The sequence below is a fragment of the Caloenas nicobarica genome, chromosome 10, assembly GCF_036013445.1.
Source record: "Caloenas nicobarica isolate bCalNic1 chromosome 10, bCalNic1.hap1, whole genome shotgun sequence".
Lineage (NCBI taxonomy): Eukaryota > Metazoa > Chordata > Aves > Columbiformes > Columbidae > Caloenas > Caloenas nicobarica.
In genome coordinates this window covers 12,371,155-12,394,996 of record NC_088254.1, presented here as the reverse complement: position 1 = coordinate 12,394,996, position 23,842 = coordinate 12,371,155, and the positions used below count along the sequence as shown (strand labels likewise).

General features: G+C 43.9%; 1 protein-coding gene across 1 annotated transcript in view; it reads left to right on the top strand.

The window, feature by feature from the left end:
• Positions 1-4,552, top strand: part of FBN1 (fibrillin 1) — a 151,290-nt gene extending 146,738 nt beyond the window's left edge. The window contains exons 64-66 of the mRNA XM_065641987.1: positions 923-1,154; positions 2,123-2,297; positions 3,281-4,552. Coding sequence (XP_065498059.1) covers positions 923-1,154; positions 2,123-2,297; positions 3,281-3,670 — 797 coding nt within the window. The 3' untranslated portion in view covers positions 3,671-4,552. The remainder of the gene's footprint in view (positions 1-922; positions 1,155-2,122; positions 2,298-3,280) is intronic.
• Positions 4,553-23,842: the final 19,290 nt, after the last annotated feature.

The window sequence follows — 23,842 nt, the reverse complement described above, 5'->3', positions numbered from 1 at the left end:
AAGAAGCAAAGGCATTGCTTTTAAACAAAGAACGAACAGCCGCATGGTTTGGAAAAAGACAATAACGCTCTGAATTAGTACTTATTCTCCTGTAACCTGGATGCTTAGGTCGGAGAGGCTGCTCTGGGCTTTACATTTTATCCATGCAGTGTCCAGATGGCATTTCTTATGCATGTGCACACACGCACAATGCACAAGTGCAGTTACTTTATCACAGAAAATGGGTTACAGTGGCATTTGGAAGGTTTCAAAGTGATTTGACGCATCAGACAAAAAAATTCAGATGGGCTACATTTAAAAACCTGGCCATTTACAGTAAACAAGCCTGAACTGACCTCAGACTCCTACAGTGCTGCACTTGGGAAGTTTGGAAAAGGGCGGGCTCAGAATGTGGTGGTCTCTTGTATCTACAGCTGCTTGTATTTTTACTTTATTACTTGTTCCTGCACCGTACCTGTCCCTCATATTTAAATGTGAGTGTGTAGGGAGGGAATTTCAGTGCCTGGAAAAGGTGCCAGAACTTGATTCCTTACCCTTTTCCTTTAACATTGAATAGCATTATGAACATGGGATTACTAGACCAGATTGTTGGCTGTACAAAGTTTTATTCTTGTCAGTTGTTTCTGGAACAAAAAAAGAAAAAAAAAAAAAATTGCCTCCTCTGCTTCTGTGCTCTCCAGAGCATGAGCTGATGTGGCGTGAAACATCGTCTGTAAAGTAGCGCAGATGTTGCTCTGTTGTATGGTTGTAGTCGTCTCCCAGCGACCGCTGCCCTTGCCAAGGGTGAGGCCAAGCCCCGCTCGCCGCCTCTGTCTGGTGTGGCAGCAGGTTTAGCAGCAGTCAAGCACAACCTTGCTGAAGGGGTATGTTGGACTACACCTGGGAGTAAAAGTTAACGTGGTATGTTCTGCTTCTTTTCCAGATGAAAATGAATGTCTCAGTGCACACATTTGTGGAGGAGCATCTTGCCACAATACTTTGGGAAGCTATAAGTGTATGTGCCCTACCGGATTTCAGTATGAACAGTTTAGTGGAGGTTGCCAAGATATCAATGAATGCGGTTCTTCACAAGCCCCATGCAGTTATGGTTGCTCAAATACTGAAGGTGGCTATGTCTGTGGATGTCCACCTGGTTACTTCAGAATAGGACAAGGGTAAGGGCTTCTCATTTTAAACTAACAGACTGTCCTGTCCAGAACCGCGGGGATTGTCACCAATGAAAGGGGGACAGGATTTGGAGGTGCTTAAGAGCTGGATGTACCTGCCGACTTTGGAGATGAGGGAGGGGAAAGGTAACCAAGGGAAGGGAACAACATGGTTTTAATGCTGAATGACATTTGGTCAAGGCTACCAGGTTAAATTAGCTCTTTTAAGCTCCTACTTTCACCTCTCTTCTGCACACCCTAGCAGCTGGCCAAGTTCTCTGAGCTTGCTACTTCAGAGCTCACACCCCTCACGGTGATTAGTGGTGTATCACTTGTCTCCTTTAAAAAAAATAATACCACCTCCCGCCAGCTCCAAAGGCAAATGATGTTATACAAGTGGCTTCACCTACTGGTTGCAATAACAATTCTCTATGCTTTTATGTTCTTGTATGTTCCATATTCTTCTGTGTTCCAAATTAATTTTTTTTTAAAGTCTGCTTTATCAAGAAAACCAATTTTCACTTTCCCCAGTGAGAGCATTAGAGCCGTGCATCATGTTGGACCAAGCAACTCAAATGGAAAGCACACTGTGGCTTAAATTTTAGAAGTGACTAAAAATTTCAGGATACATGATGAAAGACCTCACTTTTCAAATTTTTCAGCAGTTTCTGAAAACCGGTCTCTCTTAACGTGTTCCAGATTGGATAACAGAAATTACTAACAATGTCTGTGTTTTTTATACTGTTAAATATTGGCGGGTCTCTCTTAGGCAAAGCCTTGTGGAGCCAGCTTCCTGCAATCAGACGTTGCTGCATTGTGGTTCATGAGAATTTTGCCTGTTGACTTCAGCAGAAATTTTTCCTAGGAAATGAGTGCAACATAATTACTTTAGTATTTGTATTCACAGTCCCCCAAAATCAGCTTTTGATAAGACCTGTGTCTCACTGGAATTAATTCTGAGTTTCTTCCTTCCTCAGACACTGTGTTTCTGGAGTGGGGCTAGGCAAAGGTCAAGGACAAGAGCTTTCACTCGGTGGAGAAGTAGATGACAACTCCCTCTCTCCAGAAGCTTGTTATGAATGTAAAATCAATGGCTATCCCAAGAGAGGAAGGAAACGCAGAAGCACTAATGAAACAGCAAATGAAGCCGAGGTAATTGACCCTTTTTAGGGGAAAGGGTTTGCGGTTGTCTTGTGAAAACCAGTCTCAGAAGAAGGTATGCCAAGAGACAATCCCACAGGAAAAATGTACACCCCAAACAGAGTAGACTAAGGAGCTGGTTTTGGATGTCAGGTAGTCTGTGCAGGGGCTTTCTGAAGTTGTCCACTGTCCTTAGGCAAAGGTCATCCACTAATGCCCTGCACACCTCATATCTGTCACATCAAACACTCAAATGCCCACCCAGCTGTCTAGAGTGAAGTCATAAACTCTGTTTCTTCAGTGTGTTTCCGTACTCTCTGTGATTAATGCTGTGACTAGTGCTGGGTTTGTCTCAGAGGTGACATACAGCTTCCCTTGTTTTCCAAATGAAAATGTTGCAGCTGATGTGCTGTCTGAAATGCTGTCATCCTGCCACTGCGGTGCGGCTCACGCACAGGGGACTCGGGGAGAGCCCAGGTACCATCACTCGGAGGTGAGGGGCGATGCTGCTTTTCCAGCATCCCGCTGCACCCACCGGCCACCCCGGCTCCACACCTAAACAAAGCAAATCTTGCAAAACAGAAAACTCACCTAAATGACGTGCCTTCCCCACAGACCCTGCTCTCTTCTGCACATGGTTGTTCACATCAGCTTGTGGTTCCTCTGATAGAGAGGAGGAAAAAGCCTTTGTTGCTCTCTCTGGTCACGGACTCCAAACACAGAGCGACTTTGTTTGCCAGGCAGCGGGACCCACGTGCAGAAACTCTGAGCGCGTCTCAGGCTCCCGTTACCCTCGCAGGGAGAGTGACAAAGACCGTACTTTATCCTGACAAGTCCTAGGCCCATAATAGTGGATTTGACAGACGATATTACAAAAATCTCCTTTTAAAAATTATTTTATCAATAATTCATGAGCTGGGCAAGAAATACATACACGTAGGCACATGTTAAACGCTCTCTGACAAAACCGACTAACATCGTTTGTACTTGTGCAGGATCAGCAAGAGCTTGAGCCGCCAATCAGTCTCGCCAGCTGGGATATTGAGAAAGCAGCAGTCTTCTCCATCAACATCTCGGATCTCAGTAACAAAGATCGCATCCTGGAACTGCTTCCTGCCCTCACAACACTGACAAACCATAACCGATATTTAATTGACTCCGGAAATGAAGACGGTTTCTTTAGAATCAATAAGAAAGACGGGATAAGTTACCTTCATTTCACAAAGAAGAAGCCAGTGCCTGGAAACTATTCATTACAAATCAGTAGTATTCCACTCTATAAAAAGAAGGAACTTAACCAGCTTGAAGAGAAACATGACAAAGACTACCTCAGTGGTGAGCTGGGAGATAACCTGAAAATGAAAATTCAGATATTGCTTCATTAATTCATCAACCAAAGACCAAATAATTAAACCAAAGATAGATAGGTAGGACTGAATATTTCTCCCAATCAGATTCTCCATATCATAGGTACAATCTTACATGAGTACATTTGTATGAACGAGCACTATTATATTATTACATAAACAAGGTACAGGATGAATACCCTAGCTCAGAACAACCACTTCCTCAGGCTTTTAAGTGTAGCTCAGCTACCTTGATATGTTGAATCTTGAAAACTGGGACTTTGATCATTGGAAGTTGGCCACTGATGCTGAGCCATGTCATCATTTCAGCAGAGGTACAAGAATGTGCTTTCAACCGATGGACAGCTCTATTTTTGTAATTCTTAAACTTCGCTTCTCCAACTACAACTTACTAGGTCAGCCATTTATGATATCCATTTGGTGCTAGTAAATGTTCAACCTAGATTTATAAATGCACTGTAATATTTACACAACTTAGAAGCCAAAATTGCCATTATTCAGTCTAAATACTTCAATCAACCAAAGTTAGCTCAGTAGTTTATCTCAGTTATGCCTATAATACATTACATGTAAATTAAGTGTGTGTATACTGTAATCATGCTATTTTTATCAATGAAGCATTTGTAAACTAGATTAATAATACCCTTAATGTGAGGGTTTGTAATGGTGCTTATAAGACCAACTACTTGTTAACTGTATACACAAACCTGATGATAAAGTTTCTGTGACTTGCCAAAATGCACTGAGGTCAGTAGGGACCATTAAACATTCTCAAAAGTCAGATGACAATCAGTGCCATCCTACGCCATGACATTATGTAACGTGTCAAGAGTGCCCATAGTCATTCATATCAACGAGGGTTCAATGTCATAAATGTCACAATAAAACAGTTTTTTTTTAGTTTATTCTGTGGCCTTGTATTCTTGCTAAAAGTGTAAAAAAACTGCATTCTTGTGTTTCAGGCATTATCCGTAGGGTTGGTTGTATATCTGTGTGCACAGGTGATTTCTCCTTGCAGGTGCACTGCTGCCATTCGTTCATTCTTCATGCGAAGGAAGAACAGAAGAAATATGGAAACCTTCACAAACCTAAACAGCAGTGGACCTCTGTCAAATGGTTGTGTGGCTCCACAAAGCAAGTGTTAGAACGTTTCCATTGACTTGACCTGAATAATCCTTTCAATAAGTAACTGTCATAGCCAAAACATGCAGAAGTGGATGTTAAGTCATTATAGAGAAAATACATTTAACTGATTTGGAAATTCTTGTTTGCTAAAACTGCCTTAAGATATTCCATTCTTTTACCTCTACTTCAACAGCTATTGTCAAATAATCTAAGAATGATAACAAAGGGATAATCCAATACCAAAAGCCATCACAAGTTGTAGCTGGGTTTTAATATCAAATGAATTATTCAATGATGTGGGTGTTCTTGTATATGCAAGTGCCGTGTGTATCTTTTAGCAGCCACAGAACGTTGTACTGAGGTGTGATGCTATAAAATCTGGAAGAAAAAATTAAGCAAGTGTTGTTGCTGAAACTGCTGACTGGACAGCACTGTAGTTGATAGAGGGAACATGCACTGTGCTAGAATAGCTTTGGAAGGGAAATGTACTGTAATAATTCACCCCAAATTGTATTATTTTCTGTAATTGGATTTCAGCTCTCTTTGATTTCTTCTGCATAACAAATATACTGTATAAAAAGGAGCTTGTGCACAGGGTTACTTTGATATTTTTAATAGACCGTGTCTGGATTTTATTTATTAGTGTGCCAAAATGTTGAACAGTGTATTTTTTCCACATGTTGCATAACTATGGTGAAACATAATCAGAACTTTACAGCTGTAAGTGGCACTCCTATTTCAGCAAGTTGGGAGTGATTTTTAGTGCCAGTGTGCAAGATCGTATGGTTTATAGTTAAGTGTATAGTTTGAGTATTTTCTCTCCAGCCCTTAAACACTGAGAGAAACTGAGAAGAATGATTTCAGAAAGGCCTGTCAGGACGCTATAGAGTTGGTTTAGCATTTAAGCTGCTGTGTTACACCTTATCATGCCGAAGGTTCCTTGATTGTTTTCCAGCAGCCTATGTGTTGCCTGCACAGTTCTGCAAATCACCTTTGTTACGCTGCAGAAACAAGAAGTCTTGACAGCATCTCTTTTAGTGATTTAAAAATGCAAAGTCCAGTCTTGCTGTACTGATTTGCACATAAAACCCCATTTTCTTGTGCAATTATTTGTCTGTCTCTCTGCAGCAGTGCCCTGTAACTGGTATGTCATTTTTGCCTGTCAGTTTTAGTTGCTGTATGTGTACAATTATTTACGTTTGTTTGAATTTCTGCAGTTTCCTTAGTTACAGTGAAGTACAAAGGTTGCATAATAATATTGCGCGAGACCTGCAATTAAAAAGTGGTTCGTAACCTACATAGTTATTTAAAATAATTTCCTGTATTTGATTTGACAGTGGGATCCCGGAATGACTCTAAGCACTAGGCAGACCGAAGTAGAGGTCTTTCTGAATGTGTATCCTTTTGCAATTAAAGGATCTTTTTCAAATTCAAGGAAATGGCAAAATCTTAAATTTTTTGAAAAAACAGTGTGGCTTCCCTCCATTGCAGTTGTGCATGTGACCCAGCATAGATGCATGCATGGATAATAAATGTAATTTTTGGTTAACAGAGTTTAACAAAGATGGCTTGTTACTGTGCATTTCGAATCATTCTCTTGTTGTTGTATTGTAACAGTATCTTGTAAACTTGACAGCTGACGTGTATTTTGGCAGAGCATGACTGTTTCCAGTCTCCCTTTTAAGCTGACTTTCAAAGGACCTGAAGTGTTTGCTTTCTTATGGCAGGTCCCAAAGGGTCACGCTCAGGTTTTCTCTAAGATAAATGTTCTGCGCTGTGATTCAAGTTCAGCTTTGTGCTTTGGAAGAGCGAATGTGGTCAAGACTTCTCAGCACAGACAGGCCTGAGCTGTTTGGAGAGCAGGACAGCACGGCTGTTGCCTGACAGCTGCCTGCGCCCTCCTGGGACCGAGTCTGGGCAGCGCCGGGCTCTGCTGGCAGCACCACGCCAGGTAAGTGCAGCACAAGGCAGCGTGAAACCCACTGCACGAGGCCAAGCCGGGGGTGGTGGCGCTGGCATTGCAAAAGCTTTCTCCCTGCTTTTGAAAACTTTTAGGATTCCCCCTTTAAACCGATGCTGCACTTGAATCATTAGGTTCAAGAGTACCTCACAGTACTCTTGTGGATCTGATGGCTTCTGCCAAGATGAGCCAGGCTAATAGCCTACATTGCGCTGCAGTGCTGCTCCTTTCTTAGTAGGCACCAGGCAAGGAGGAGACAGCAGCTCTTCATTCAACTTCACTGCTGTGACAAGAATACCCTGTGTTTTCAGTTGTAGAGCGGAAGCCAGATTTGAGCAGCTGCCGAGGCCAGCGCTGCCTGCGGAGCCGCAGGAGCTGCGTACCCCCCTCAGTGCCTCCCAGCTGCCCCCTGCCAGGTAGGACAGGACCTAATGGGACAGACCAGCTTCCCAAAGCTGGGATGTCTGGGCCCAGGATCTTGCCTACTTCACCCTCTCCTTTGAGCAAGTCTTCAAGCTTTTCTGCTTTGGTTGGCTTCATGCTTGCGGGAGTGGCCAGCAGCTAAGGCCAAGACATGATGTACAGCAGGGTAATCCAGTAAATTCAGGTTGGCGGTGCGCTTCCAGAGTATTCACCCAGAGTAAGCCCTTGTGTTATCGCAATCTTGGCTACAACTCTTGTGTTCAGAAAACCCCAGAGCTTCTAGTTGCTGTCTGTGGCTCGAGCATGTTGGACGCCTCCAGGAACCTGTGCAGCTCCTGTGCGACCTCCTGCGGTTACATGTCCGTGCAGAGGTGCTCTGTGTGCAAACCGCATCGGCAGCGCAGGTCCAGGGCGTCATTAACCTGCGGGATCACGCTGGTTCTGGATGCTGCCAAAACTTAAGACAGGATGGGCAGACAGCTGTAATCTGGGGCAAAATAAGCCATCATTTACACTAGTGAAATTGTAGAGGTAGCAAGAGGGGGGAAAAAAAGGGAAGTGGGGAGAACGCTGCAGTCATTCAGTGGCCCAAAATATCCCAATGCATGTGGCTTCTGCTTCACTTGCAGATGCTGGTCCTGCACAAGACCTGGTGCCTGGTGCTCCTCCTGGGCTGTCACTTGCAGGTCCCCATGCAGGCGCTGCAGCGGCCAGCAGCTGTCCCTGCAGAGGGGGATGTGCCACCGCTGCTTTCGGAGCAGGCAGAGGCACCGGTGGTGCCAAGAAGGTGGAGGTGGTCCGTGGCAGGATTCCATGGTGCTGCCACATGCGCTTCACCACAGTCCTTGGTGCCCCCAGAGAGACTTGGAGGGCAATGCCTGGTCCCCCTAGAGTGGGCTGTGTGCTTTGGTTCACCCGAAGATGAGACCGTCTTCCTGTGCAGCAAAAAACTTGAAGATGCCAATGACTTCAGCTCTGACAAATTCCAACAATCTACTTCTGCTGTCCTTAAAACTCGCCAAATATTTCACACCCTCGTAACAAATGCTTTTGAGGAATATCACACCCAAGCCAGCTTCTCAGTTATGAGCTTACCATTGAGTTCAGCAGAGGAACCTTGAGGTCACCAAAGTGTTTGTTTTTGTATTTCAGGCTCTGCTTTCTATTTCTAAGCTGCCCCTGCACGGTGCAGGGGCAGCAGGAAGCAGCTGTGGAGGCCGGGGCTGCCCGGCCAGCAGGAGCGTGCTGGCAAAGCTGGGCTGCAGCCCCGTGTTGGTGCCGGCCAGTCCAGCCTGTGCCGTTAGTTTACAGCTGAATCCTCAGCCCACTTAGACACACACTCCTGTGTATGTAAAAACGTGGGGTTTTTTTCTGAAGAGTCTAGACAGAGAACCGTATCTTGGCACTTCCAGGTCAAAGTGACACTGTGCTAAACCTTTGCTAAGTACCCAAGAAGGGCTTTTTCTCCTTGCCCCTCTTGGGCTGGGCCCTTCCCTCACATGCGGTGGCAGTGCAGGCCCAGCCCTTGCCCTGGCTCGGCGCTCATATCTGCAGGTTGGTTTGTTTATGAGCTTCACTCTGGCTCCCAGGGCTGTAGGATGTGAGTGCCTTGCAAACATGTGTGTTGAGCCTTGCTACACCCTTGTGAGGTCGGGATATGTTTGTCATCCTTGTTTTACAGGGCAGGAACCAAGAACCAGATGTTTTGGGTTGGGAGAGCCCATATGCAATAGCTGTTCTGCCAGGAGCAGCCCCTGAAGTACTGAGGTGTCCCTGGAGAAAAGAGGACACGGAGCCACATGGGCTCATCAGCTGTGACAGCTCCGGCAGGCGCAAAGCTGTGGAAACTGCCCCTCTGTACTAAAATGTGTCCCAGACAGAGTTTGGTGGAACCCCGTCTGCTCCCCACGCTCTCCAGAAAGCTGGAGACAGGGCCCCATGCCCCAGCACGCATCCCTGGGGTGGCTGTCCCTGGAGGCACCCACACAGGACACCGCCCCTGCAGATGCAGCAGCACCAGTTTTAAAAAAAAAAAAAAAAAAAAAAAGGGACAGTGCCCAGTGGTTTTCTGCTGGGAAAAAGATTTTTGGTTAAGTATCTGGGTTCGCCAGCTGTGCGGACATAAGCAAAACCGCCAGTGCTGGTGAGCAGGACCTGGGCTCTGCCAGCTTCCCCAGCTCGTCTCTGAGGCTGCTGGATGAACCAGCCAGGAAAACCACTTAGTTTTCTTTGGAGCTTGATTCTTTATTCCTATCATTCCTAAGTGAGGTGCTTCGGGGTGATAAATTTTTTTTTTGGTCTGTGACAACCCAAGAGAAATTATTTTTTTTAAGCAGCCCGTGTGGGACCTAGTTTGACTGTAGCTGTAGTGCAGCACATTACTCAGCTGGTAAGCTCGACAGGTAGGAAAGCTGTCTGGACTTTTTCACTTTGCAATGTGTGTATGCTTGCAGCTCTGTGTAAATGTGTTGTTATTGTAATCATAATAAATACTAGAGCCGTGAGAAATGTCTATAACCAAACCCAAACCAGTTGAAACTCCCCTGGTTTTGGGATTCATTACAAACTCCAGGCTCAGGCCAGGTTTATCGAGGTTCATGAACCTCTCTCTGAAGATGGGCTCAGTTTCAAGCAATCCTGGGCCAAGTTTTGAATAAATTTGGAACAAATTTTAGGTGAATAAGAGATGATTTATGATTTTAGGTTGAAACCATACAAACTCTGGGCTTTTTGCTTGGTTTCAACCTGTAACCAGGAAATCTTGGCACTTTGGCTGAGTTTCACTTTGATTTTGAATTTTGACCGTAAAAACAAAACAACCAAAGAGGCGAATCCCAAGAACAAACCACACAGAAACTGTTTCACAGGGTGGGAGCCCAAAGGCCTGCACTGCACTGAGCACACACCTGCGATGCTGCGCCAGCAGCAGGGGGTCCCCCTGCCACAGGTGACACCGTGCTTGTCCAGCAGCACTCTGGCATGGCTTGTGCTGCCCCAGTAAATCCTCCAAATAATTAAGCCTTCCCCAAACTCTTAATTTGAAGTTGCATGTGCAATCTCCAAGCCTGGAGTGCACTGACTTTAGGTTTGGCTTATCCAACAAAGATCCAGTCCATACTGTATGTTGCCATTTTGAGGGGTAAATTCAGCTAAGGAATCTACAGAGGGGAACAAGGCTCGTGGTGTCCATCCCTATACTGCACTTAAACATGGCTCACATCCAAGCACACAGTGGGGAAATGGACTTTCTACTTGAATTGATGAGATTCAGAGTGACGTGGTGCCAGCGCTGCCAGCTCTGTCACAGCACAGATACCTTAAAGACGGAAAAGAGCTGAAACCGCTTCTCGTGTAAATTTCTTCAGATTCATTCAGGCACTTTAAAGGGATCTCCAGACATAAACTTGTCTTTTTAAATAAAAAAATCTATATCATCATTAAAGCCCTTGATCATGAGATTCTTTTTGCACCAAACATAAACTGTAGATGGAAAATATTTGAGCAGGAGCTGGCTTCAACTATGAGGCAAAATACGAACAGCTGAACTGTGAACTAAGTGCTGAGTCCAGAGAAGAAGGTGATAGCACAAGTTGCTGCTGCTTTGAGAAACACGTGATTGGAGGGATGGGCAGGAAGAGAGGAGAAAGGTGCCAGCGCAGAGCAGACGAGGAGTATGAAGGGAACCACACTGTCAGCCTGTATTCACATCAGTGCAAAGCTGAAACAACAGGAAACTGAGAGAGAGGAGAAAGGGAATGAGCAATTCAGCAGCACTGGCTCTGCAGAGCGGCTGCCCAGAAGACTTTCGACGTGAGTCAACAGCCACCTGCCCTCGCGGTAGCCAGCTCCACAAGGCTACCAGCCTTGATGCAAACCTGCCCCATCAGCTGACACTCCTGAGCCAACCAGCGCTCCAAGGATGACTGTAAAGCTGTCCACAGGGCTTCGGTAAGAAGTTACCAAATAAACTAAACAGAAAAAAAAACAAGGCACATCAAGATCAGATCATAATGAGACCTTAGCAAGTATTGAGTGTAGATTAATAAGCCCTTAAAGACGATTCCTTATACTGAATTAAAAAAAAAAAAAAAGGTAACTGACCAAGAAAGAGTTTAAATTGTACTTGAAAAAGGCATAAATCCCCTTCACTGAAAGTTTTTTGCTCTCAGGTTTCTGCCTCCACTTTTTTAGTCTGCTCCTGTAATAGATGTCCCAGTACTTTTTCAAGATCGCAATGTCCTCGCAGCACTGGGGAGAAGTAGCTGCAATGAAGGATGTAAAGCTCTGAGATCCTCTGTTAGTAGAGCTCTTACATCAAAGCACCACAGAGGCGAGACGCTGCCACATGTTAGACCAGCAGCCCCTCACTCGGGCGATGAGAGCTGCTGTATGGCACAGCAAAGCTTGGGTGAGGGATGTGCAGAGGTCCTGAGGAGACCTGGTCTTTATTTTTACATCATGTATCGTGTCTGTGTTGCATGGATTAAGGCCAAAAGCAGCACCCAGCGGTGAAAGGGAATGCATAAAGAAAAGAGTTGAAAAATACCTGCTACACGTTCTCAGAGCAAAGACAAGCTGCTGTGCACCAAGAAGCAGAACTGTGTTTCACACTTCAACTAAGCCAGCTGCATGTGAACTTGCCTGTTATACATTGGCCCCATAATTTGATTATGTCATTATAGGAGACTTATTTTATTAAAGATCATGTTGTCACTCATACGTATGCCTGCTATGCACTCCTACATCCCAAAATATGCTGGGAACAAGAGTGGTTTCTGCTCTACAGTGACAGCACAGATAAAACCATGGAAGGAAATTGTGGGTCGCAACGTGACCACCAGGCCCATGTTGAAGGCCAAGTCTGGCAAGAGTTGCACAATCCTCTGGTGAAAAAGACCCATTATTTGTGTTGGGCTCATTTGTGCTAACAAACAGCACAGTCTTGAGTTCCCCACAGACCAGCCAGGAATTCACTTAAAAACCAGAGAACTGGTAAAAGATCTATGCAGGGGGACCCCTCCACCAGCCTCCAGAGCATTAAATGCCTCATGTCCTGCATCATCTCTACCCAGCAGAAGCAGCTGAAGGTTGTGCTTGCAGCACCAGACAGGAAGACAGGGCGAAAGAGAAATCAGTGCTGGCTTTGATGTCAGCTGAAGCCTCATCTAGGCAAAATCTGCAAGTAACCAAACTCCATTTGCTGCGAGTCTCAGCAGTGCCACCAGCCTGTCCCAGCCGGGCGGTAGCACGCTCCTCAAATCTGCTGCAACAACAGAGTCCTGAAATAATGACGAGTTACTCTGCCACATCGAGCCGCTGTGATCTTTGCTAGAGTTGCCACTTTATAGCACACGCTGGTTCAGCACAGTCACATGTGGATGATACTTGTCTGCTACTTGTGCAAAAGGAGTGATGTACCACGAGGCTTTCGAACATCTGCTCCAGAGACAGAGCTCACGCGCAGAGATCAGCTATGGGCCTGCAGCCAGTCGTTACATTAACACAGAAATGGCATTTTCAAGGCAACAGTAGTGTAAAGGCAAGTGACGTACCTCCAGCTGCCAGAAAGAAAATGCATATTAATGCATATAATTCTGTTCTGTGTGGGAGTGGATCCTGATACTAGTTGTTGCCCCTTTTTCTTTCCTTGGAAATGAGAACAAAAGGGAAAGCCAACAGTTATTTTGTGTCCTATTAGTCTAGACTTGTCCAGATCTGCTCTTCCAGGGTAGATACCTTTAGCGGCAAGGAGGTTTGGTGGAGGGTTGCTCTGTGTATGCTTCACTGCTCCAAAAACATGTCAGCAAACTGATCTCTTGTGACCCAGGGTCCTGCTCAGAATAGCTGGATTATGTTTATAAAGTGAAATAAGGAAGATGATGGTTGATCAGAGTAATATAAACTATGGCATGGAAAATGAATTTTGAATGAAATGCACAGATAAATCATTTATCCTCACCAATACCCTCTCTATGTTTCTTATCCTGGTAATTGAGACCATGTGTTGTGCTGCAAACAATAACTATGGGAAATTACTCATGATTCTTCCTTCATAAACTTGGGAAATGAAAGTGATGGGAAGTATGATCATCTTATTTTTTTTTTTTATGTTAACAGCTCTAAATTATTAGGGTGGGAAGAAAATGTCAATAGAACATAAAAGTGCTTTGTATAGTGTTCACATTTGCTCATACTTTCAAATCCACTGTGGCATATTAGTTCATGGGAAAAATGACAAAAAGGAATAAAACCCAGAAAATGAATCCAGTATCAACATCTCGCCTCTATAGTAACAGAGAATTTGCAACTTGTGGCTAAAAAGTGACAATATTAGGAAATGTTTGTTGGGCAACTGTGGTGATTAACCCCTTCCTTCCCCCAGTACCTTCCAGCTTCCTGTCAGCCTGACACATTCCTATAGATTAAAGAGTGCCCATTGCTCTCTGCTGCTCCTTGTATTAGAAGCCTGGAGCTAGTGAGGCCCTTAACCTCTGTTTCAAGAGTTTATTGCTCAGCTGTAAAAATTCTCCTAGGACTCAAACTTGACAGAAAAATGTCTCTGCCTGGGAGGAGTTTCTGTTCTGCGTTTGGTTTGAATTAGTTCAGCCCTTTTCCACTTGCAGTAGGACAATGGAGCAGGATTCCCTCTCTCTTCTTTTTTTTCTTTTTAAATAAAGGGGACATCTCGCCAGGGCAGAACGCATGGCAGGCGGCACTCAAACCACGGCCTCTCTGCAGCTGCAGCACAGGGTCAGTGCTGGCTGCTGCAGCAGTTTCCCTGCCCTGTAGCAGCCGGGCTTCATCCCTTTGCTTGTGCAGATGCTGGCTCAGATGGTGGCTTGTGCCATCTCCCTGCTGAGGCTGCTGAGGGCCAGCTTGGCCATTGTACAAGCTGGGAAATTCCACCCTTGCTGCTGTTGCTCAAGGGACCAGCTTGCTGCAAAGGCAGAACCACCTGGGCAACTCTTCCCTGGAGCTTTTGGCTTTTCCCAGAGCTGGGTGGTGTGCATGCCTGTCCTCCCATGGTGGAGGCACAAGTTGGCCCCGGAGTACCAGGTGGTAGGTTTCCCGGCTAAAGGGCTTGGCCCAGGGAAGCTGCTCTCTGCAGACCTCTCCTGAGCCAGGGGATTCATTCCTACAAGCAAGAGTGCTCAGTCCGTTACACTGCTGCATGGGCTGCCTGCAGGGCTGAGAAATCTATTATAACAGTCAACACTTTATGAATGAAGTCCGGCCCCACCTAAGTAAATGGCAAAACTCCCATTGATTTCTCTGGAACAAGATTTTACCCCAAATCCTCAAAGTGCCCCTGGGATCTCACCCATGCTCAGCACAGCCATCCACAGCTCCTGCGGGGGAAAGGAAAACAGAGAGCAGAGAAAAGCCCTGGTGTTCCCTCAGCTGAGCCTGGGTCCTGCTCAGACAGATGTGCTGAGAATATCACTTTGGCAACACCGACCGGCCGGGGTGTGAGATGATAGGTGTCGTGCAGCTGAAGTGGCTGACAGAGATACTTTGGCACAGAAACACAACTTTATAGGCCAGCAGAGTTTTGCCCTGAGCTCTCAGAGGGCCAGAGCATAAGTAACAAACAAATAAGAATTTCTATGGATGGAGAGATGTCCCACCCGCCCGGGAGTGCCTTGACCCTGTGCAGTAATCCAGCGCCATCATCGCTTCTTTCTGTGCATTTAATTGACTGAACAGCTACTTGATATCATCCAGAACTGCTTATAAAATTAAATGTTATTAAACATAAGGGCAGACTTGCAATACTTGCCAACACTTATTTCAATAATGATGCTATGCTTGCCACTCCACAGATCTGACCTGTCACTTGAGAACTCAAATGACCCATAACTTAACATGTTCTATCCACCTACAAATTCAGGCAGGTTCACTAGCTGGACCTGGCATGCTACGTCATATTCTGTCCAACTCTTTTACAGCCATTTAATTGCTTCCTGCCTGTACATGTTCCCATCGACCCCAGCTACATCTGACCCCTTGTGACAATGTTCTCCCATCTACCTGAGTAAATGAACAGGTAAGATCAGCATCTTATTCTAGAAAACAGAACTAAGGAAGTTAATTGCTGTTATTGAACAGCTGTTTCACTGGTTTCTTCTTGTTTTGACAGTTCTCCCATACCTTACAATTTACTAAGCTGGCCAAAAGTTTTTCTCCATTTTTGTATTCAAGCAACTTTTTTCCTTTAGCAGCTACTTTAGAGTCACCCTCCCACCGATCACATATGAGCCCATCTATAAACTACGCTGTGGGATTTCACATATACGGATCTCTTTAAACACTGATATTGGTGAGGGAGTTCAAATCTGAAATAAGAGCAGTCTAGCACCCTGAAGGCATGGCTTGTATGTGGATTTTTTTGATGTCTAGTAAGAGCCAAGGTTCAGTCAGGTTTAGTTGCCACATGGACAGAGCATCGGTCGCAGCTCCTTCCCACTCGCTGCAGTCTAATACAGCCGATGCTCGTGCTGCATCCTTTCGTTTGGGTGGCAACTAATCCAGCCTCTTCTTCACGCCTTTCAGGAAGGCATGAGCTCAGCAGCTGTTACAGGTTTATCACTTGGTTCAGTTTGGCTGAAGCTGACCAGTGGCTTTGCACTTTCACTAGAAGATGTTTAGGTACATATGCAGACAAAGCAACTGTGAGTGTTAAAGGTAGTTCATGATTTATAGTCACCGTGAAAAAGTTCAGCTGCACAGCACTTGACACAATTTCATTCAAAGCTGTATGGGGGGTCCTTTCCACTCCTCTCTCTCATTATAGAAGCTAATTAGGAAAGCGTTTCTTATTTTTCTTTTATTCTTTAACCTAAGGTGCTGTGAGTGCCTCTTTAAAAAGAAAAAAAAAAAGTCCTTCATTCACCTTGTGCTTTGATACCACAGAGGTTTTAACTTAGAGCCAAATGCATATCAGGTTGGACTCTGAAAATTAATCTATTATTTTTATTTCTCCTTTTGCTCCTTTGAATGCACAGAGCTTCTGTCTGCTTTTTACAGTCGTTTCGCAGATTACTTGCTGACATTACATGGCATCAGAATTGTTCCTCTAACAAATGAAATGGTGCCCAAAAGCATGCCATCTGGCCTAGCATGTCAACTCCATCCTTTTTGATAGTACCTGGTCCCTTAAGGTCAGAAGAAGCTGCAGGCGTAAAGCCAAATTTCAGGCAGGACAGGAATATAAACTGATGTATTAACTCTCCGTACTGCATGGTCTAGTATAAGCACCAAACAAAAGGCACTTGCTGCTTCCCCTTTGCAGAGCTGTCAGGAAGAGAACCTCTATCTGCAGTCTGCTCTGCGAACTGATCGGACTTTTTAGTCTCATCTGATCTTCAGGATATTAAGACAAGAAACAGTTAACACCTATGGATGCCACATACATGGCTGGGAAAGGGTTAGCTGGGCTTATGGCACTTGAAGCTTGAGGAGCTCAAATAACTACATAATTTTGAGCAGCTCTATGAAGTAGACCTTGCTGGTAGCTCTGAAGTTTAGAGGTAATTGCGAAGTGGGAGAGAGTGAGGGGTTAAACAGGAAGAAACATATTATAGGAAGTCCATAGTAAGTACATGCAACTCTTGTGGTCCGATCATCTCTGCCTGATTTGGGAAGCTGAATGTGTTCATTTGCTTACCTCGAGCAATAAAAAAATATCTTTGTCCCACAGAGTGGAAGTCCAGTGGTGTTAAAAAATTACCTCTTTCAAAATGAATTATGTTTTTATAGATGCCACTAGGATGAGTTGTAGTTGTAAACTGAATAAAGTCATCCCAGATTGAAGCACGATAACCATTTTCAGATGAAAAAGATAAAATAACGTGGTGAATACAAGGGCTAGCTAGAGATGTAACAGTGCTAGGACTAAATTCTCCACTGATTACTATGCAAATCAAATACTAAGAAAGATTGCTGGTATTGTAATGTCTAGAGAAGGATGGTCTATTGTAAAATAACTTCCTAGCTTAGAGTTTATGGTTTAACATTTAGAAATCTCTTTCAGAAAGCAGATTGTTACACAGAGGATTAGCAACTCTAGCAGAAGGTGGGCAAACTTTCAATGAACTCTCCCTGCAAGTTTCTGGTTAATGAATGCCTTTTATTTTGCAGTCATTTGTCTGTCATATTCAGTATGATACCCAGGGATTGTTTTTAAAATATTGTAGTGCAAATCTTTCCTGCTTGGTATGAAAAAAATCTTTGCATAACATTGGGAAACTGCATAAGCAAGAAATAGCTGTTAACAGCTGCAAATGTTTATGTAGCTCTCCTGTGCTGGAGAACACTGGCAATTAAAGGTAGTTAGCAGGAGACTGGCTGGTGTAAACATCTGCATCCAATAATTATCGTCTGTTCTCATTCTCCTGTTTTCTGGAGGGTTTGTAGTACTGTTGAGCTGGTCTGGTAAAGAAAACGTGATCAGTGTGCTTGGGATTTGGAGCTACTGAAGATGATTCAAGTAGGTCCTGTTTCCTTCTAGTCTAAGCTGTTATAGCTGGGGGGAAGATTCTCTTTGCAGGTTATGAACCAGTTTGGTTGCTAAAGGACTATGAGAAATAAGCAACGAGTGATGTGAAGCCTAAGTTCAAGGAGCAATTCAAAAGACCCTTCTAGCTGAGAAAAAAATATGATTTTCTTAGACTGAAATGATTTCTCAGGGAAAGCTTCCTTTTATCAGTGAGGCACATGGGGGAAAAGGAATTGTTCTTGATCACTGCTGCTGCTTGGTTTATGATCCGAAAACACCAAGTGAGAGGGAGTAATATCCAACCTGAGAACTGGATTCCTCAGTCACGCTAAGGCAAAGAATGTTCTGCAGTGCTGGGTCCCAGCTGCTCTCCTGTCCTTGGCCTGTTCCCCACAGCCGGGGAAGCACCAGTGGTATGAACTTCACTGACAGATTGCAGAGGGCCCTAATGTCCAGGTACATCACTGCAAGCTAAATGTTGCAGGTTCCCTTTTCATTTTGTGCTGTGCAAGGCTGCCAGATGGGCATTTAGTACTTATTTGTGAGCTGATAATTAAAGTGTTTGTGATATTAAAGGACAAATCACTCTGTCCTGGAAATTAAACTCATGCTACAACCTCCTGATCCTCAGTGAGTATTACATTAGTCAATCTGTGGCTAGCCCAGTAACTCGATAGCAGTGAGTTATGTAGTTATGTGGGAGCTCTGGTTTTTGGAACAGGCTGATGTTCCCAAGCTCAGGCCCAGCACCGCTGGGGTGTGTCATCTGTGTGAGGCACTTAGTGGAAAGAAAAAGCTGCAATGACACAGTCTCTAGTGCTTTCTGGAGGACAAAATATAGCAGCAGTATTACATTAGGAAAGAATGGGAACAAACAGAACTATTTCTCCACCAAGAACTCTTCTCTGTAGTGAGAGACTGATTGGTTGAACAGGCTTTCGGTTGACGCCATGTTCAATTACCTGTTTTACTAATGGCTGTTTTAAGTTTAGAAACGGTAAGTCTGAGAGTGGATTTGTGCTGACCACATGTTCTGTCTGTACCTTCAACTCCATGCTCGAAAGTTTTACAGGACCCAGTACAGGTCACTGGAAAAGATTATTTCATTGTTGTGGGATAATGAGTGAAAGAAACTAATCCTGACTTGTGGCAGAAGCAAGTCTTAGTCCTGGTGTCTGCTTACACTTGTGCTGGGTTTAGTCTACTGCTGGATCAAGGGTAACTACCTGAATCTTAGCCCAATGTCCCCATGTCAGTCCAGACCAAAGGAAGGAGAGGGGTGGCACCTGAGGGCCTAAGATTAAAAATGTTTCTCTCTGTTCATTCACTCTAAAAATAGTTGTTAAATTCCAATCTGAATGCCACTGATTTCAGCCACCAGTCTTGCACTGTACTTTTGAAAATCACAGCTACCTTCAGTACCTACATAACAGCCTAGTACTTCCTCATGCTTTCTAATGCAGTAAGACGTCAGTAAGAGAGAACTGGATTGTGATAGAACCAAGTAATAATCTGCTGAAATCATAAGAAACATTCAGAAAGATTTGTTACTAAGTGCCAGATTCTGCTGTGACTAGTGTACCTGTGCAGTTTGAGTTACTAAGTACCAGGGATGCTGGCCTGTGTGGACCCCTTACAGTCAGCTTTCAGCTCCAGTCAAGGTTTCTCCACAGAGCCATTCTGCAGCAGATGGGAAGGTCTAAGACACCTTCCTAAAACACACAGTGGGGTGCATTTGTGTGTGGGTGTCCCCCTGAATTCCAAGAGATATAACGGTGTTGGTTTTTTTTATTTAATACGATAGCAAAAGAGACGGTTTTAATTTTATGCTTGTTGGTGTAAGTAAACACATGCATTTTGTAATAAGTGTTTGAGTTATTGTATGGCTGTATCCAAGGCTATCATATCAAACATGTCTTTCAGAGCCAAGAGTCTTGTCCAAGAACCCACCCAAAACTTTACTGTATGAGGTATGAAGCAATAATGGGACTCACTGATTCATCATTTGATGAAACCAGGAGTGCCCAGGATTGCCCAACAGAAGGTTACGTAGGGTCCTAATGAAGTGTTTCTCTTGCATAAAAGGGAACAGATGTAGCCAACCTCATGAGAAACAGAGTTGTGACCTGCTGTGAGTTCCCACTGGGCAAAGTTTCTTCCAGATGTGAGAAGTTGTTCCAGCTGAGTCAGAATACTCCTCTGGTACCACCATGCCTCCGCAGGCTAGATTTCTAGATTCAGATCTGGGTTGCTGTAGGCTACATTCTACCGTGTTTCATTTAGTTACTGTATTGGCAAAATATCTTTAGACTTTGCAAACTGTTGGAAACCTGGCTGCTAGCTGAGGAGCGCTGCTCTATGGGCCAACAGAAACTGTTCACAAACTGGTTCTGTGCTAGGGGCTAGTGGTGTATCTCACGTGGAGAATCAAGCCTTCTCGCTTTGCCCAGGTTTCGGAAAACTAGAGAGACTGCAAATCTTCATGCCGTACTTTGAGGAATAACTGCAGTTGTGTTTGCCTCAGAAGTAACTCCAGTGGCAACAGGGTAAAACAGAAAGTCTGGTGTTTCAACTGAAGAATAAATGTGACAAAGTGGCTCTTGTGAGCTTGTACCAATCTTAACATAAGGGTGTGCTGTAGTGAAGAGGAAGTAGGCTTCTGATGGTAACAAACTAGGTGAGGAATAGAGAAGAAATACTGACACGTGTTGCTGTTTGAAGATTTCTAGATGAATTCCTGCATCTCCTAATGAACTAAAGTCTTCAGACCAGGCCAGACACGGAAGTTTATAAATCCAAACAATATCTTGGGTAAACAGTACAATAAGTGGGTATCCACTGTATTTCTTCTGCTTCGAAGCAAGCAGCATGCTGACATCCATTGCAGTCACTATATATTGATGCGTTTCAGGAAATTCTGATGTTAAGGGCCAGAATAAACCCAACTCGCATGATGGGGCATGTTCCCATTGGCATTCTTGTTGCCTGTCACCTCGTAGTAGAGTTATTTGCTCAGTGGTGTTAGTTATTCTGAGTTCCAAACCAGATCTTTATTAAAGCTTCCAGGAAAGCAACAGCACTGTGGATGTCAACAGGGCCTTCAGCATCAAAGCCACAGAATAAAATTATAGATGGAAAAGACCCGTTAGGTCATCTACTCAACCCATCAGCCAATGCAGGATTGTTCTCTGTGGTGTGCTTTTTCCCTTCTTTGTCTGCATCAAGCCAAAGGGGTTTCCACAGCTTCCCTGGGGAGACTACGACATAGCTGACTAGTTCTTGCCCTTAGGAATAACTTTGAGTCTGTGAAATAACAGAAGCATTCTAAATTTCATTTTGATGGAGAAAAGGAACTCTTGAGAGAAGGACCCTGAGGCTATACTGTATCTCAGATGTAATTCTATATTAATCACTTCTTCTATACAGATCGTATGAGGCTAACAGTGTGTCCCACCCCACAGCTGTCTCTTTCAGTAGTTATTCCTTAGACAGATTTTGTCATTTTTCAGTAGTAAGTAGTGCACAAACCCTGAACAATTCTATTTCACTTGGCAAACATTCCAAATTTGCCATTACTAGTGTTTGAAGTGTTCTAGTGACTCTCGCTCCTTTTAATTGTGCCAAAGTTCTTTGGCAATTAGTGATCTGATGTCCCAGAAACCCATAAAAATTAATTCCAACATATTTTCTTTAGGTGAACTAAAAACACTCAACAGATGTTTACTGAAAACAACTGCATTTATAGATAGGGGACTCTTGACAGCTATTGATTTAAGACTGCCAAACGTTTTCATTCTAATCCCTCAGGCATCCACTGTTAGTCAATCATAACTTTCTGACATCTTGATCTCTTCCAAGGAAATGCTTCTGGCCCAATATATGAATGCCCCATTTGACCTTGGGCTGTATTGGTTTCACAGTTCTTAGCCACTGAAAATTGTATTTAGCATGCAGGTTGACTTTAAAAATCTTAGTTGTATAGCTATGGAAGGCCATGATTAGTACTGTTTTGTGACTGAGTCGTGTTTCACACAATGAGCAAGGATTCAGAAGACGCCTTTGTCTGACTGCCACTTTGGCTGTGAGGAAGCGGGGGAATATGAATACCCAACATGTCTTTGTTAGCAGTTGGATGTCATTTTCTTTTGTTTAGCATTTGTGCAGTGCTCTCTGTAATGCAGGAATATAATACAGCTTTGTCAGCTACAGCACCAAACCTTAGGAACGTGCACAGGCCAGTGAGACCATGTAATGTACTTTATCTTAAGGCAGCAGCAGAAGAGGCAACTTAATAGACTTACAATGAAGCTGTAACAAAAGGGTTTTCCCTGGGCTATTAGCATATGCTTTGAAGTACTAAACCAGGAGTTTTGCTTTTAGGTCTAATTTTGGTTCTAATGCCTAATTTGTAAGCACTTTTCCTTTACACCTGTTAAATAGAGCTTAAATTATTTCTCTACTGGTCATTAGAAGTGAGCAAGTTTCACATGACTTGTTCAGCTATTTAACAATTCCTACCATTGCCTGCTAGCATACTGGGAAAACGAAAGTTTGTCAAAGCAGAAGGTAGAGATCAATGAGCAAAGGCATGAGAGGAAAAGATGCTATCCAGGGAGACCCTAAGGGGTCATGAGTTAAGCCTTAGTTTTCTCCACATCTACTCTATTTGCACAGTCACAGTATTTGTAATAAACCTGTTTCATTCCTAGCCTGGGTTAGTACCAACAATATAGTGTCAGGCTTAACAATCCTATCACAGCCAGACAGCTCTGGTTTCAATGTTGCGTTATTTTTGCTGATTTGTGGCTCTAGAGGCACTGTGTGTTCTCCAACAGTTCAAATATAAGGGAAGCTGGAGGAGTAACCTGTTTGCTGGTCAGATGCTGCTGCCATGCTGCTTTATCAGTGCATGCTGTGCACCAGCCCAATGCTGGGATAAAGTTGATTCTTCCAGACGACTGTGGCTGTGGCTTTGCCTGAGTGCCAGCCTACTCCTCTCCTCATCCAACTGTTCTATTATTTTGGCAGCTACTCAAAATTTATTGGAATAATTGCAAATGAGTAATATTTTTTCATTTAGCTTGTATGAAATTATGGCATCAGTGATCACTTGCATGCTTTAATATATACATAGCCGTGCCTTCAACACATGTTCTGAACATTTGAACAGCAAACTTCAGGAGCAGGTGACAGAGGTGGAGTCCAATTTGTTATTGTTGTTATTAATGTAGGTTCCCATAGTTTTAAAATCAACTTTATTAGCAGAAAATAATGATGTAAAAATAAAAAGGTAGGTCCTGTTGGCAAGAAAGTGCCCAGGAGCAGACAGGACTGGAAAATCCAGAATCCTGTTGTAGGAACCAAACTACTCAAAAAAGCCTGAGCTGTATCTTTCTGCTCAGTCCAGGCTGTCCCATAAATGCTAAGCATCTTGAAGGTCAACCAAATAAAAAGTAAATGCCAACAGAGGCTACTTCTCCCACACCTGCTCAAGATACGATGGTGAAAGGTTGCCTGTTTTGACTGTAAGTCTTGCTCAGCTGACATTTGGGAAAGTTATGAACAGCAGTCTGGGGGCTCTGTGCAGGTGACCTAGGGTGGGACACAACATATGTCATGCTTCCAGAAACGTGAAGCCCTCTTTGAAGCCACTCGTGAAGCCTCTCTTAGCTAGAAACTGATAAGAAGATGTACAGTGCTGCACTTGAGTGAGGGATGATGTTCTGACAAAAAATACCCACACCTTGCTGCCTCCCTGGAGCAGCAGTTTGGCTGTTCATTTGGTAGCAGTCTTCTAGGCAGTAAGGTTTATACAGTTTTTCCTTGAGAACTTTTATTAGTTTAATTGATATGATTGATATTAAAATAAATAAACAAAACCAACCAAACAAAAAACCCACCCTAAAAGCAAAAAAACTCACCAAGATGTTGAAGGGGGAGCTCTCAGTCTGTTCTGGCTCAGCTGTCTCTTTTTTTCACATCCAGAGAGTTCAGTGAGTTCTCTGTTGCTGGATCCATGATTTCCTGCCATTTTCACAACTCCTTTTCCAGTTTTCTCACATTACTAATGCCTAATGAAAGTTGAGAAGAAAGGTAAGAATAGGATTGCAGACCTCCTCCTTTTCTCTGACTGCTGCCAGTCTATGTATCGGTACGATACACTTTCATAGGATAGGATAGACAA